This window comes from Pezoporus occidentalis, unplaced genomic scaffold, assembly GCF_034315485.1.
Source record: "Pezoporus occidentalis ecotype Australia unplaced genomic scaffold, CSIRO_AGI_Poc_V1 ctg19, whole genome shotgun sequence".
In the NCBI taxonomy this organism is placed as follows: Eukaryota; Metazoa; Chordata; class Aves; order Psittaciformes; family Psittacidae; genus Pezoporus; species Pezoporus occidentalis.
In genome coordinates this window covers 1244495-1260124 of record NW_026913748.1, presented here as the reverse complement: position 1 = coordinate 1260124, position 15630 = coordinate 1244495, and the positions used below count along the sequence as shown (strand labels likewise).

The following is a 15630-nucleotide window of genomic DNA, read 5'->3' as shown; positions in this document are numbered from 1 at the left end:
CTTTAAACTTAAAAGTACTTCCTAATGAAAATCTTGTACTGGAGATATACTGAATTAATCTCTAGCTCTTCATTTAACCATCTATGTGTTTCAGGACTATAGCAATAAGACTGAAGCCGTGTGAAAATAGAATTATTTTTGTTTGAAACATTCTGATTCCCATAATTTCTGATTCCCATAATTCCCATAAAGCTTTTCCTATGGCTTTGAGAACAATAAAATAAAGTTGCCAATGTTTGCTATTTTGTAGATGGAATAAAATGTTGGGAGGGTTGGTGTTGTGAGTGGCACTAATCAAAAGAACAACTTCAATGTTCCTGAAAATGAAAGTCTTCCAGTGTACTGAATTTTACATAGTCTTTTTTCCTCAAAATTGTCAGACTTGAGCATTGGGACTGTGGAAAGACGCAGAGCTTGTATCATCTACAGCATTTCAACAGAGAGCTAAATAAAAGTGACCTAATATTTTTTACAACTTTAGTTAGTCCTGACAAGAGGTAAACACAAATGTAGTTAGTATATAAGGAGGAAAACAGGTGTTTTAAGCCATTAGAATCAGTTCCAGAACAACACAATGGAAAATTTCTGCCATTGGACATGAGAATTTTAGTGTATTACATGCTTGAGAAGTAGAAGGTTATTAAAGGGAGTAAAATGACAAGTGCTGTCAGTATTTTCAGCAGTGTTTTAAATATACTCTAACTTGATTCTGAATGCTTTTTTTTGGAATGGGGGTGGGGTGGATGATGGTATTTTGGATACAGACACTAATTATAATGAAACTTAGCTTAAAACTCATAGGCAAATTAGGAAAGGTTGAAGCTGATACCGATCTTCATTATATTAATTTTATGATGAACAGCATATTTAAATGGCAGCTTTAAGTCATCAAATAGCAAAAATATGATTTGCTGTTTGCATAATACATTGAAATAGTTTTCTTATCTAAATAGAGGTTTTATAATTGGATTCATGAACAGCTGCGTTCAGTACCAAATTGCAAAATTATTATTTAAAAGTAATTACCTGTCACATTTGAGACCTTCACTGCAAATCTTACAAGGTTTTTGGCAGAAACTGTCAAAAGTAGGAGTCTTGAGACTGATTAATGTTATGAAACTATTTTAACTTTTTTGGGGAAGTGCTTCTATGCTAATCAAGAATACCAGATTAGCTACTGTAATTTCTGTGCAAATAGTAGTTCTTTCAGAGGTCTCTGAATAATTGAATGAGTTCTACTTCAGGAGCAGGATATGTATGCCAGAGGCTCATCTTGACACTCTTCTGTGCTGTTTTTGTTGTGCCTGACTCTAGTAAGGGCTCTGTGACTCCTATGATCCTTGGTAGTACAAGAATCTGACTTTTCCTGTAGGATTCTTGTCCTAGTCTTGCTTCACCATGATTGACAAAGTAACATAAACCTGCAGCAAAATAGAATGAAACTTCCAATGCTTTTAACCAATATTTTTTGATAACTTTCAGTCAAATTCTAGAACTGATTTTGATGCTCATCAGGTATCTAAGCTAATTAAAAATTTAAATGACTTTTTTTTTCTTCTGAAAACCAAAATTCAAAGAGAACAAGCAGCAGGTTTTAAGTCTGTACTTCACACTTGGAAACTTTCTTTGGCATCTTGGAAGACTGCAAACTTGCTTATAGTTTTAGCTTTTTGTATACCAAATCTGTGATGGTGGACTCTCTTCCCCCACTTTAGCAATGTGGATGGTAATGTGTGATTAACTTGGTAAAATGAATGGCTGTTTGGGGCTATACAACTTCTATCTTAGAGCAGCAGTATGGCTGTTGAACTGCCTCTAGTAATCACAGTCAGTCTTCTTTGCGGCTTTCTTTCAGTGCGTCCTATTGTACCAGAAAATCAAAGTACAGGATGAAACTGAGGCCAAATATCTCAAGATGTTTTTCCATTTAAAAAAAAAACCACTTAAAATAAAAATCATGCAGTTCACGGTGTAATTTTTCATCAATTACATATCGGCATAGTCTTCTTATTCAAGATATTTGAGTATTTCACATGATGTTTGTAATTCTATTTTTCTGTCAAGATATTTGAGTATTTCACATGATGTTTGTAATTCTCTTTTTCTGTGTATCAGCCAAACAATACCATCTAAAATACACTATATTCATGTGAAATCTGTAATTATTCTTCTGGCATTCCTGTGTTCACTTTAGGCTTGTTTCTCCTTCCTTCCAGTCAACTAAAGTTGCTGGTCCCAAACAACTAATGACTTGCAACTAAAACTCGGGTAGTTCTCTGTCATTTATCCTTGATCTCCATCTTACATAAAACCCTGCTTTCTTTCTTGAAAGAGCCATCTCTAATTTTGTCTTTTTCTGTTTTTCTTTCTACCTATCAATTTCTACAGATGTTCTTTTGCATGTTTCTACTCCTTCCTTTTCTTCCTTTTTCTATGAAGATTTTATAGGGAGGGCCCTGTCTTTCAGTACATTATTTGTGGATTAATACATTTGCAAACAGAATTTAAGCTATCATCTTTGCATGAACAGTTCACAGATCTACACCTGACCTAAGCATTTCCTCTGTAAACACTGACCTCTTTTGTGACTTCTATACCATTCTGCCAATATGCAGCTGTTGATCTTGAGGTGGTAGGTCTATTTTTCCCAATATATTTAACATTGAGTATGGTATCCTACCTGTTACTTTTTTCAGTACATAGTATCTCCAGAATTTATTTTTCTCTACCCGTATGTCCACTCATCTACAACTTATGAAATGTTCATTTTATGTGTGTTGTTCTTGGACTTGATAGCTGCAACTTTGTCCTGTCTCTCTTCATTTGAGATTGCTGTAAAAAAAGTTGTCAAAGTGATTAGATACTAGATGCCATTCTTCTATTTGCATCTTAATCTGTCCCTTTACAGTGTAGTGCATATAAACTACTTGTTTTAACCTATGCTAACCCATTGGCTTTTATTGATTTGCAGTTTAGAGATATCTGTCCTTGCTTACATTCAGCCTGCAGTATCAATCTTCATTGTTCATGTCTTAATTTTCAGACTAGCTATTTCAGCTGCCTGTTTTATACTGTTTCTTCTTGCTTGAAGAGATTTGCTATAGGCATTTGCAAAACTCATTATCCTCCTTTGAAACCTTTTTCAGTACCTCTAAATCAACCTCTCCCCAAAACCTAGCAGTAATGTCTCTTGGTAGAAATAAATCTTCTGTCTTTAGTATGCAGCACATGCCACAATAAATTCCTTGTCCATGACTGTAGCTCTCAAGTGCTGGATTAATATTTATCACCTTCTTATACTAAATATTAGTCTTCATAATTATTAATACAACCATCTTACAGGTTACTTGTAAAATTCGCAGTTGTAAATTTTGTTACGCATAATGCCCTCATTTAAACAATTGACTCAGAATGGGTACTGTTGTTTTTTGTTTGTTTTTTTTTTAATAAAACAAAAAATTATGTTTCTTCTCAATGTCCCTGATTATTCTGAGAAGTTTCTTATGCAGTGTGTGTGGTGATAGCATTAGTCCTATGAAATTGTCCTAACAACCTTTTTAACATGCTGCCTCTGACAGGTGGTTAGAGGTTAGGATATAGTGCAGATTTGTGATGTCTCATTAGAACCTGTCCCATAAAAGTCTCATTTTCCATGACATTTGGCAGGGGAAGAAAAACATGGTAGTGATGATTAGTTTGTATGCTTAGTCCCATCAGATGTATGTATTAAATAAAGAAGTTTAGGAAAATCTAGAAAACAAAAGGAGAAACACTTCCCCCCCAGAAAAAGGGGGTGGGGGAGGAGGGAGGGAGGAGAGGGGAGAAAAAAATCATTATGCCTTGTCCTTCCTTAAGAGGAACTGATCTCTTAACTCCTGAAGAATTATGTGGAGGGCGCAACATCATGTGTATGTGTTTAGTATCTAAAAATATGGAGACTGGATAAAGTAAATGAGTAGCTATGAAATGAAATTGGTGTTTAAAAATAAAATTAATCTGTGGGTATTTCCATTGTGCCAAAAAAAAAAATCCTGGCAACAGTGAAAGACAAAGAAATATTTTTGTCTTTCAATCCTCATTAAATACTGGAAGAGATGCAGAAAGATCACCTAACTATAATGGCATTTGTTAGGAGGAGAAGCTGTAGCTCTTATCCCTTGAGAAGAAAGAAGTCTGGGGAGCTAGCATGTTGCATTTTTTTAATTCCCTCTAGCAGAAGCAGGTAAGAGTAATAATAAGAAAGTCAATCTTCCTTTGAGAGACAGTTTCAAGTTTGTTATCTACGGTTTAAGTGAAGTGTCTTCTGGTGAATGTTGTTTTGTGGAAGGAGTCTTTAACTCAGAAAGGTCTATAGGAAGTCTATTGAATTGTGTCTCTTGTCAGTTGCCCTTATCACTCCTTTCCGCTTTATAAAAATATAAATTTTATATATATTTATAAATACAGGAGAGGTATTTAATGAAGGTTTATCTAAACTTATGTCTGCTTCTTCAAAGCATACTTGAATTTATATGAAATTGGTAGATACCCTATTGTTTGACACCTTATGTTGTTTATTTCAGTTGGGTTATGCAAATCCTTTTTATGGGGGGGGAGAAGGGCTGGTACAATCACTTGTAATCTTGTTTAGGCTAAAGAGCAACTTAAAACAAAAATGTTGCATAAGATTTTTGTCTGTCTTCTGCATCAGAAAAGATTAATTACAATTTTAAGTTGTATGTACTGTTCCTGAACTAATGGAATTGGATGAAACTGAACTTTAGGAGTTAAGAAGGAAGCAACAAAAACTATTAGGATATGAGCATGCAATATATGAGAGAGTAACAGATATATATTTTTTTTTTTTTAATTTAGGATTATTTTGGCCTTTTGATACATTGTTTTAGAAATCATGCTGCATTGTTAACACATTTACCCTGAAACAGCTGCAAGGACTTTCAGTAGTTTGGCATGTGTTTTTCTTCATGTAACTGGAGACAACCTTTCCTATATGAGGCACTATTTCCCTCCAATTGGGAACATAACTGTAGTTTTAGTTTTAAAAAGAATTTATGCCTTAAGAACTCTAACAAATCTTGGCATGCTTGAAGTTCATTGTAATTTTACTGTGTATAGAAATCCTTCCAAGAAAAAAGCTTCACAAAGCAAAAAATCCCTTTCTGCCTTTCCCATGCGACTTGTTCATGCCTATATGAAATGACTTAATAGCTAGCTTCATGCACTGCTGTTATTTTTCATTGCTTAGTTCTCCAAATGCTGTTACTTGAGAGAATTGTTTTGCCTATTTGTGATTCCAATACAAATAAACTGTGACTTGGAAAGCTAATAACAGGAAGTTATCAAGAGGTTTCTGTATGCCCACTGTAATTGTGAACAGAAAACTCATGGTATTAGAGAAAACAATCTTTCTCAGGTGGCAGTCTCATCTATTGTAGCAAGAAATATTTATTTATAAATGGAATATGATTATGAGGAACCCTAAGCTGACTTACAGCTTCAATATGTATGGAGTATGCTAAAAATGAGTGTATGGAGGAAGGTGTAGGAGAGGAAAAAAAGGTTATGTCAGCATAAAATCTGAGGTAAGACTTCTTGTTTCAATTGATAAACAACACTTGTCTAGAAAATACCGTTTTGTTTCTGCAAGATCCCTAAAATACTTTTCTAGTATCCATAGCTGTGAGTTCTGAATACTTCTGAAACACAATAATGATGTGATTTGAGGCTAAATGTTTTCAAAACAGTTGCAGGTTAATTTGGGATAGCAAAACGCTGGTACAATGTCATGCTAAAAGAAACTGATAGTTTCAGTATAATAAAATCTTCCTATTACCTGAGCTATTCAGGACATTTTTCATGCTTGAATAACATGATGCTTTGGTTTGGCAATGATACTTACCTTTTATTCTTTCTTTTGCATTCCCTTCTTTTTTTTTCTTAATTTTCTTTCAAGTTGCCTTTTTTTTTTTTTTTTTTCATCTAAAAGGACAAGGGTAAAGAGAAGATATTTTTTCTTTTTATCTCTTTTCCCCATCCAAATAGCACTCTAATTGTTTGGCTAGAAAATAAAAACATGTGTTTGTTGTTACTGATGTAGGTTTTCAAATTCTATTATGCCATTCCAGTGTATAAAAACCAAATCTCGACATTCTTGACTAAATATTGGCAGTACTGTCTGTATGCAGATGCTGAAAGGAGATCTGGAACAGATTATCAACTAAATTTTAGAAATAAATAGAGCATGCACCATTAATATTTCACGTAAAAGTGAATGCTTATATCTTGAAAAACAGAAAAGCTTCTCTAGATATAGAAATCAAAGTGAGAGAATGTCCTGCTTCCTTTACTCATTAGGATTACTAATTGACTGCGTGCACTAAAACAGTCTTAAATTCTGCCATACTTTCTTCCTGAAGAGCAGCAGTAACAGTGAACCCCTTTTTCTGAAGTGCAGCAGGATTTCTTCTTTTGTACAGGGATAAAAGCAACATCCCGTTTGCTTGTGAAGAGGAGAGGGGATACTAAGTTTATTGCATGCCATTTGTGTGCAACTACTTGATTAGCAAACTGAGCTCCCAACGTATTTTTGCTCTCCCCAAGCTGTAGGTCATTAGGCTGGTGCCCTCAAAGCAGTGGATTTCAGGGAATTTAATGTAAAAGAACTCTGATGTCTAAGAGCTATTTTAGGTTATTTATAGGCTTCATTATGTGTGCTTCAATAATGTTTTAAACTGCTCTTTTTTTCCTTAAAAACATTCCAGTGAAGCACTACTTTTTGATTTAGCACTGGACTTGCACACTTTTGTTCTGCCTTCAGTCCATTAAAAGTTACTTATTGCTGCCTCATTCGATGTAATGCAGTTGTTTTTACTGGAGAATATCCATTCCTGGACTAGTTGGGTAGTTTGACTGCTTCAACAAATTTAATTTTGCACTCTTGATTTATATATATCCTGTAGATTCGTATTAGCATCAGCTAAAACAGTCATATTGGTAAAGCTTTGTCTACTGTTTTGCGAATGATTAAATGGTATGTGATGCAATATGGAGTGAAGTTTGGAGGCCTATTTCAAGCATCAGTGAAGTTGAAACAGATGGGTTTGTGCAGCAAGTGTTTCAGTATTTGAGCTTGACTTCTGTCCTTTTACTCCTTTTTTTTTTTTTTTTTTTAATACGTGAAAATGAATTAGTGAAGCGCTAGATGGGTGATGAAAAGAAACCCTAATGTCCCAAAAACTAACTGGATTTATTGCCGGTTATAGAAAGGTAACTGCCAGGCTTTCTTGCACAAGTTTCATGGGTTTTGTGCTGTTTGTTATAGCTTCATCAACTCAACACAAATTTTAGCTTATTTTTGTCTTGCAATATGAATGTGTTAGAACTCTGTGCAAATTATTGCATATTTTTTGGTGTGTCACATTTGCTGAACAATAAATAAAAATTGAGGGGAATTTTAAAGATTGACGTGAAGCGTTTGAGAAACATAGCAAATACAGACAAATATTTTGCATTAATGTTACAGTAACTTTAAGCTTAAAGAATATGTAAACCCTTTATATTCTGAATATTGTAATTACACAATTAGATGTTCATTAAGTTTAAACTGTATTAAGGTTTCATGTTTAATTATTCCAAATTCTTAAGTTTATTCTGGGTGTAGCTTTTCCATCCTTCAAAACACTTTCTGAAAAGATTATATAGTTAATGGCATACACTGAATGACTTGGTGAGCTAAAGCATAAACTTGAAGCACACAAAGCCTTGTAAATGTCTATGCATATTGTCTTACTTTAAGGTAAATGTTTTAAATACAGAGTAGATTAACACCTAAATACTAGAATTGTTGAGAGTCAGGTTGGCTAGTTCTCCCTGTTAAATCCACCGTTCTTTCTCAGTCTGTTATCTGGCATTGATAAATTGTAGTTTGGGAGTGATGAATAACTGGGAAAATTTGGTCTCTAACTCTTGAAGGAAATGCTGAGTTTTAAAGTAAAAATATATATGTACAGTCTTATTAAGTCAGAAAGAACTGTTTCTGTCAACTTACGGGATTCCCCCCCCCCCCCAAAGTCTAGGTGTGTTCATCTGAACAGCTGTGGTTATCACAAAGAGGTACTTGGATTGGATCTCAGTGATAAAAACCTAGAGTCTGTTAGTTTAGCTTATATGCATGAAAAGAGTATTGATGAAAGTGGCATAAATTATGACTGAATTTTGTGGATGAAGGCTGTTGTGAAAGTGTGTTTCTGGGAACATATTTTTTCTTTCTGTCTAAAACAGATTTTGTGTTGGAGGAAAAATATTTCTATAAGGGTCAAACCCAAACACTAGGATTTTAACATGCTTTTGCTAAGAAGAAAAGTAGACTTGTATAATACAAACTTTTTAATCAGAAGTGGCTTTAAGCCTCTTAATTGACAAATCATTCCCGTTATTTGTGTATGTAATATTTCTTTTGTGAAAGTGTTTCTTGCTACTTCTTTTTCCTGATGTTTGTATTGTACCACCTGTTCAACTAAAATTAATTTTAATTCACCTGTGCTGTTTTAATAGAATTATTAGCCAAAAATCCTAATATATTGTAATTATCTCCTCTGTGCTGTACTTTTCAACAGATCTTATATAATCCAGTTGACTTTCAAATGGAAGTGAGGGCAGGATTTCCTTGCAGTCTATAGGATTTGTGACAAATTGGCTAGAAATACAAAGCTTGATTGTGAAGTTTTAAGCTGATATGAAGCTGTAGCAAGTGACAACTGAGGAAGTTTGACCTGTAACAGTAAATTCCATTAAATATGGATATGTTGAATATAATGAATAATTTTATTTCATTTTTTTGTAGTTGAGCCAAATATGTTGATTTGCCTGTGCTATGAGACTAGATTTCCTGCTTCCAAAACTAGGAGGTGGAGATGAGCATGAAGAATCAGATGTGACAGTGTTCTTTAATACTGTAGGTGTATGGGAACTTGTATTAGATGGTATGTTTTAACAGACGTGGAGTTAGACATTGGTATTCAACAAAGAAATGTCTTTGTTTTGTGAGTAAATGAGAAATCCATAATTTGCCAAAGAAAGATCAGAAATAATACTTTATATTCCAGTTTTTAGGTATAAGTATATTGAAGTTTAGTTTCTATTATCTGTCATTCATTTTCAGTATTTCTGTTATGCTTTCCCCTGTTTGAACTGGTGGTGAAACTCATCCTATACTTGACATTTCTGAACTCAAAGATGATGACCTGTAGAATTATGATAATTGACTGTAGCTGTGACAGCTGTTCAAAATGGTAGTCTGCAGTCCATCAAAAGAGAGAGCTAACTAATTTTTAAAGATTCAACCTAGGTTTTTTTGTCAATGTGTAACTTTGTATAAGAGATTAAAGAAGTTTTAAAAATTATTTTAGGACTTTAATAGAATAATTTACTAGTAGTATTGAAACCCTTTGCGCTTTGTAAGCTAATACTTCACAAATATATTTGATGTGAGCATACTCATTTTTCTGGTGGTTTTTTTTTTTTACAATCTAAGAGCTTTCATGACAGAAGTATGTGGAAACATTATATTACTGTTCTTGCAGTGCCGTCTTTTACTTTCATAAATAATTAAAGCTAGTACCAAATTGCTATTTGCAGATGAAGCAATCTTCAATAAAATCTCAGTTTGCATCTACATATAAAAATGAGTTCAGTGAAATAAATGGTCAACATTTCCTCAGCAGTAGCCAAATTCCAACCTGCACAAATCCTGCACCAAAGCAACAATTAAAAGCTGGATATGTCACAGGTAAGCTGTAGCAGGACTGTATAAGTAAATATGATAGCTAATATTTTAAGTGTTACCAAACAAGGCTTTAGTACAGATCGAGCATAAATGTTTTCAAGAAAAAAGACTGGCATTACTCTGTGTATGCTATGATCCGTTAAATGTCTTTGTATTAAAATTGTAATGCTAACACTTTGAAAATATAAATCTGCTTGAAAAATATGTATTCCTATCTTGAGGTAAAAATTGATACATTTTACATACATTGTGTAATGTTTTGTCTTATTTTACAAAAGTAATATAAGTGTAATTTGTATTTTTGCCATTAAAAAGTGAAAATTTACTTTTATTCCACTATGAATCAAATCATATATATGATTTATTTCTGGGGCCTTTAAGCATCGTTTTCAGTATCTTAAAGTTATAAATCTACTTTCCTAAGTTAGTTACTGTTGCACGTTTTTGAGTAGTGTAATTTTAAATTGGCAATGCGCTCACGAACACATAGCAAATGTAACTGCAATAAGCAACATAGTTTCGTTTTACTGATAATGCACTAGTTTTGATTTAAAAAGTATGTGATAGCCCTCTAGAAAAAGGATGAATAATCCCAGGTAACTTTTTATTTCTTCACATATGTTTTTGATATTCTTACATGACAGAAGGTATGAATTCATGTCTTGATGTACCAGTGCTTGGAACTATTTCTGAAAATGTTCACCAGACTAGAAGTTATACAGAAATGGGAAAGCTCAGTTGTCAGCCAAGAAACAAGAACTCCAAGAATGAACAGATGGATTTGAATAATGACAAAGTAATCTGTGATAAGGAAAGTGAACCATCTTTGCAAAAAAATACTAAAAGATCTAAGACTTCAAACAGTCCTCAGAAGGAATTGGACAGCAAAATCCCTGGCAAAAGAAAACACAGCAAAACTGCAACCAAGAATAAGCTGATTGCTGGTCAGGCAAAATTAACTCACTTTTTTCGACTGTAAGTTTTTGCTTTCGCATACGTGGTGCATTGACTGGCTCAGAAGATGTAAAATTTTGTGAAAATTTGGTGAAATTCACTATTGCTTCCTTTCATACTCAAATAAGTGGGAAGTACCTTGTGTGCAAAATTAGACAAATACTGGTCTAGATTATACAGAATTTTTTTATTTTTTGATAACAATACATCATTAGTAATTACAACTATGTTCTTTTTTGGTAATGAATTGTTTCCCACTACAATGTGATGGTAATATATTTTTGGATGCATACATATAGCCACACTGAAACACAGTAACTTCAAATTACATTAAATTCATAATAAAACGTTTGATCTTCAAAGGAGGTGCTGTAGATCAGTAGTTTTCAGACTTGCCAACAAGGTCGATAGACTCTTCCCAGCATACACCTGAGCACTATAAGGGCGAGAAAAAAATAGCTGGCAGATTAACTCATGAAAGAACTAGAAATCTTTATGTCCCATGGAAATACTAATTCAATAAATTTAACAAATGCTTCCTCCCTTGTGTGGCAAATCAGAATAGACATGGAGTTTCTAAATGAACCTTTATCAAATTGCTATATAGACATTGCATTATACTTTACCAGAATGAAATAATTGTTGTGTAAAAATGGAAATATACTTACTGTCAAAATCTCTTCTTCCTATAGGGAATTTAGCTGAATTTTCTTCATCTGCAGTCTCTCTTTCCTGTATCGATTCGATATTTTGAATTTCAGTGTCAGCTGGAAAAGCCATGGTTCTCTTCAGTGCAAGATAAGGTAGTTGTTTTCTACCCAAGTTGATTGACAAAACACGATTTAAGAAATCATGCCTGGAACCTGTGTCCTGTTTTAAGGGAAAACAAGAGTAGCAGTTTATCTTTAAATCGGTTGTGTCCACTTCTTATATTCCAGTTTTTATACTTAGCAGTGCAAGTATTTTATCTTTCAAGTTGATATTTTAAAAGTAATGACCTGCATTGCATCTCTGGCTGAAATGGTTTTATGGTAAAGATCATGATATAATAATGAGTCTTATATTTGGTGAAGTTAAAAACTTGTTGCTGCACATAGAGTCACGCTGAATCGCGTAAGTATAGGCTTTTTTCTCCCCATATTTTGGCTACATATAGTTCTTGTAAATACAGATTTTTTTCTATTCAACTGTCCAAGTTACACATTTAAAAATCTTGGAATTAGATACTTACACTTAAAAGTTCATTCTTGATTATAGTATGCTAAACTGATATTTTTGTATATTCATCAGATTATTGCTTTAAATTTTTTTTTTAAAGGGCTATAAAGAGAACTTCAATTTTACAATTAACCCAAAACATAAAACTGAAAACTCACCAAAAACTTCATCTTTTTGTCATCCTCTTCATCTAAAATGCCTCTGTCTTCAGTCTTATAATGCTTCAGCAACGGTATAGTGCCTCTGCTCACAGTTCTATCTCCATTTCGAAGAGCTTTTTCTAGATTTAATGTGGTTAGCAACATACCTTCATCTGCTTTTTGCAGCGATTTTGAAGCTGAGAGTTGAAAACCTTGAGAAAAAAGAGAAAGACAGAGAATTAGCATGTATGATGAGATACACATTCTTAGTTACTTAACTCTTGCATAGAAGTTAAGCAGTTTCCAAATTTCAAGAAAGCTTTTCCAGTTGTAAATTTATGCTCTCCATCTATGTCCACTTTATATATTGTACAGATTGAATGGAAACTACTTCAATGGATGATGACTTCATTCTTTTAAAAAGACTCTTACTAAGGAATAACCTTTTCTATAATCCTTCTAATCCCATTTGTTGTTTAGAACTACTTAAACATTTCTTTAGCATGGATAATTTGTTTATTTGTATGTTGGAACAGCACAGATTAGTTCCTTTTGATGAATCAGTATAACAAAGTTCACTAAGTGATGTCCGTTTGTATTCTTTATAAAGCCTTACCGCCAGTTAAGGCAATTTAAGAAAAGGAACTAATCTATATAAATCAGCATGGTTGTTGTAAAGGTGTGATCTGTCATAGTTTTTGATCAAAACTGATTCACTGAAGAGTTGAAAAGCTTAACATTTAACATCAGCTTAGACTGCTATTATGTTAGAGCTGAAATCATTAACTTGTATTTTGATATCCATTACCTCAGGTTGCATTATTCAGAGCTTATGTCTTGAAATCCTTGTTAATACATAAGTGATTGTATTTGTCTGCATTTTCTTTCTGAAAATGGGCCTTTCCCAGATACAAATATAATATAGTCAGATAAGAATGCTTGCTAAGAATGTAGAAAGAAAAGTGAACTTTGTCATTTAAGAAGTCTTTGAAGTCTACCCGTTGCCGTGATGAAGAAAATGGATGAGTTTCTGCAAAATGTTTTTTGGTTGGTGGGTTTAGTGTTTGGTTGATTGTTGTTTGTTATGTTTTTTTTTTTTTCTCACCTTATCTGGAAAGTAAATAGGGCCAGCTCAAATTTAACTAATTTTTTTATCAGTGGTACAAAACACTATTTAGTTGCTGTGTGACTCTTAGCTGGTACCTGTCTCTTAAATTTCTGACAGCAGGAAGAGTACAGGTTCTCCCTTGGTTTTCTTCCTCACACTTTGTTTTATTTTTTCTGCTTTTTGTCTATAGTGCCATACACTAGCAACAAGATTGAAATTTTAATTAGCAAAAGTGATTTTTTACAGTAGCTTTTTTTTTTTGTAATGATTGTCTAATGGTTTCCACTAGTGCATACCACTGATGTGGTGTGAAGGAGAAAGTAAGATTGATATTTAATAGTCTAATCAGGTTAATAACACATCAGTGGCAGTTACAGATAGCAAGTAGACACTTTGATTTTACACCTGTTACAAGAAGTCCAAGGAAGAAATGTGAGTGCTGCTGAAAGGTGTTGCACAGTCTTAGGGAAATAGGGAAAGAACAATGGCTCCTGCTGAAAACAGGCAATGATACAACACTAATACACAAAGTGAGGATGTTATGTAGAACAACTGACCAGCATTGTTGGAACAGTTGTATTTCTAATCGCTGATGACTGTTAAACTTCCTGGAAAAGCAGACTGCCTTGCCAAAGCAACCCTTCATGGGAAAACATGCCCTGGTGTATGAAGCAGATTTTGATTAAGAGACATTCTGGGTATACCCACTTTTGCCCAAATGAGGAAAATGCATTTAATCCTTTCTGGGCAGACCATCTCTGACAAATAGAGCTATTGCTTCTCATTCCTTTCATTTCATTGCTGTAGAGCCTGTACTTGCCTCTGGGCAATTGGAGTGGTTTCTTTTCTTTTACTTTAATTACTTCACTACAAGGGAGACAAATCTAAAGTCAATTGTATATGGGTTTATACTTCTCATTCAACCTTCCTTTGTAATTTGTATTCTTCCCTCACATTCAGTATTTGTACAGTCTTGTTAATTAATAAAGCAAAAACCAAATATGCTCTGTAATGGCAGTTTTCATTTAGCTCAGTTGAGGCAAAAAAGGAGCACGTTGGAGCTACCTTTCTTTTATATGTTGGCATTTGAATTAAGAGTTGGGAAGTAAGTTATCCACTCTGTAATTGTGTATGTGGCAATAGCTTCTGCTTATCAAGCTATGGTACCCACAAGTATTCAGCATGTATTGCATATGGCTTACTTCCAAACGCTTCTCTTTCATTTATTAGAAAGCACAGTTAGAATAAGAATTGACCCGGATCAATTAGAAAGTCCATCTAAAGTGTCTGCTTAGTTGTCTACTGTCTCTATAAGCTGATGTCTACAGAGGGATATAAGATCAGGGCAAACTTATAGTACTTCCCCCAGTACACTCTAAAGCTTCTTGAACTGGCTGTTAATTTTTAAGGATTGTTGAAGATCTGAGGTAGTTCTAGTAATAATTAGTAGAAACTCCTAACTGCTAAGAAATCAATAGCATATGAATGCATAGAATATGAATAGCATTAAATTCAGTGACTTTTCTGCCTGTTTAGAGCAGCAGATAACATCTAGTACACCTGCAGGTTTGTAATGCACTGTGTATGTCTCTTCATAATGCCTTTGTGACTCCCAACACTCTGTGTGCATTCTTTCCATTTAGTTTTGAAACTTTCAGTGCAAAATTAAGAACTTTTAATATATCAGTTTCTGTTTTATCATGGTTTATCAAATTGGCTTTTAATCATAAATAATAACACTGCTTACAGAGCAGTAATAATTATTTTGAGAAATTCTTCTTCCACATTGTGTCTTGATACGATAAAATATAAATGTTTAACATCTGAAATCTGATGTGGTATATGTATGAGTAAATAAAATCTAGGTGATAATGTGCCTGCAACGTGTCTCATACTCTATTTGAATCCTTCTAGGAATGGGATACAAAACAATTGTAATAATTTTATTTGGTCTTGTAACTACTCCAAGTTGCCATGTACAAGTGTTTGAGCCTAATGCCTAGTATTGACTGAACAATTAAACCCCCATATTTTATTATGTATCTTACATAAAGCCAATTTTTCTTTTTTTTTACTATTAACAGAATTGAAAGCTTTGCAGTGCAAGAAAGCATTTAAGCAACTTTAACAAGTAATTGCAATGAATCTTAAAACAGCACAAAAATATGTGGTCAATGTTAATATGCTCAGTAGCATGCTATTTCTGATTTTAAAAGGTGGTGGTTTGTTTTTTGTTTGCTTGTTTTGGTTGTGTTTGTTTCTTTGTTTTATTGGATCTTGTAAATTTCATACAAACAGCTACTTCAGTCTTTATTTCAGTTGGAAGATATTTGTCATTTGAACCAAGAACCACGTGTACTGAGACTTTGGAAGACTGATTTAAACCAAACCCAAGCTCTTTGCAATATGCTTGTTCATTTGTGTGA

At 33.6% G+C, this 15630-nt stretch overlaps 2 protein-coding genes across 6 annotated transcripts in view; one reads left to right on the top strand and one right to left on the bottom strand.

Annotated features, from left to right (window-relative positions):
• The window catches only part of PARPBP (PARP1 binding protein), a 53176-nt gene extending 37791 nt beyond the window's left edge, over window positions 1-15385 (top strand). For 3 of the 5 annotated variants that reach the window (XM_062616360.1, XM_062616361.1, XM_062616357.1), the window contains 2 exons: window positions 9637-9787; window positions 10429-15385. In XM_062616360.1, the coding sequence (XP_062472344.1) occupies window positions 9637-9787; window positions 10429-10763 (486 nt within the window). In that variant the 3' untranslated portion in view covers window positions 10764-15385. Of the gene's footprint in view, window positions 1-9634; window positions 9788-10428 lie in introns of all 5 variants that reach the window. The other 2 variants (XM_062616359.1, XM_062616358.1) reach the window with 2 other exon arrangements.
• PMCH (pro-melanin concentrating hormone) lies at window positions 10907-12360 on the bottom strand. Its single transcript, XM_062616371.1, has 3 exons — window positions 12115-12360; window positions 11407-11608; window positions 10907-11174 (listed from the first exon to the last, which is right to left on the bottom strand). The coding sequence occupies exons 1-3, from the start codon at window positions 12358-12360 to the stop codon at window positions 11125-11127; spliced, it is 498 nt and encodes a 165-aa protein (XP_062472355.1). The 3' UTR covers window positions 10907-11124.
• Window positions 15386-15630: the final 245 nt, after the last annotated feature.

What these genes read in the sequence shown, in the direction of transcription:
- PMCH (XM_062616371.1), bottom strand. Translation starts at nt 12,360, where the DNA reads ATGTGTATCTCATCATACATGCTAATTCTCTGTCTTTCTCTTTTTTCT. An exon ending in ACAAAAAGATGAAGTTTTTG is followed by an intron (nt 11,609 to 12,114) that starts GTGAGTTTTCAG and finishes CCCTTAAAACAG; the next exon opens with GACACAGGTTCCAGGCATGA. An exon ending in AGGAAGAAGAGATTTTGACA is followed by an intron (nt 11,175 to 11,406) that starts GTAAGTATATTT and finishes TCGCCCTTATAG; the next exon opens with TGCTCAGGTGTATGCTGGGA.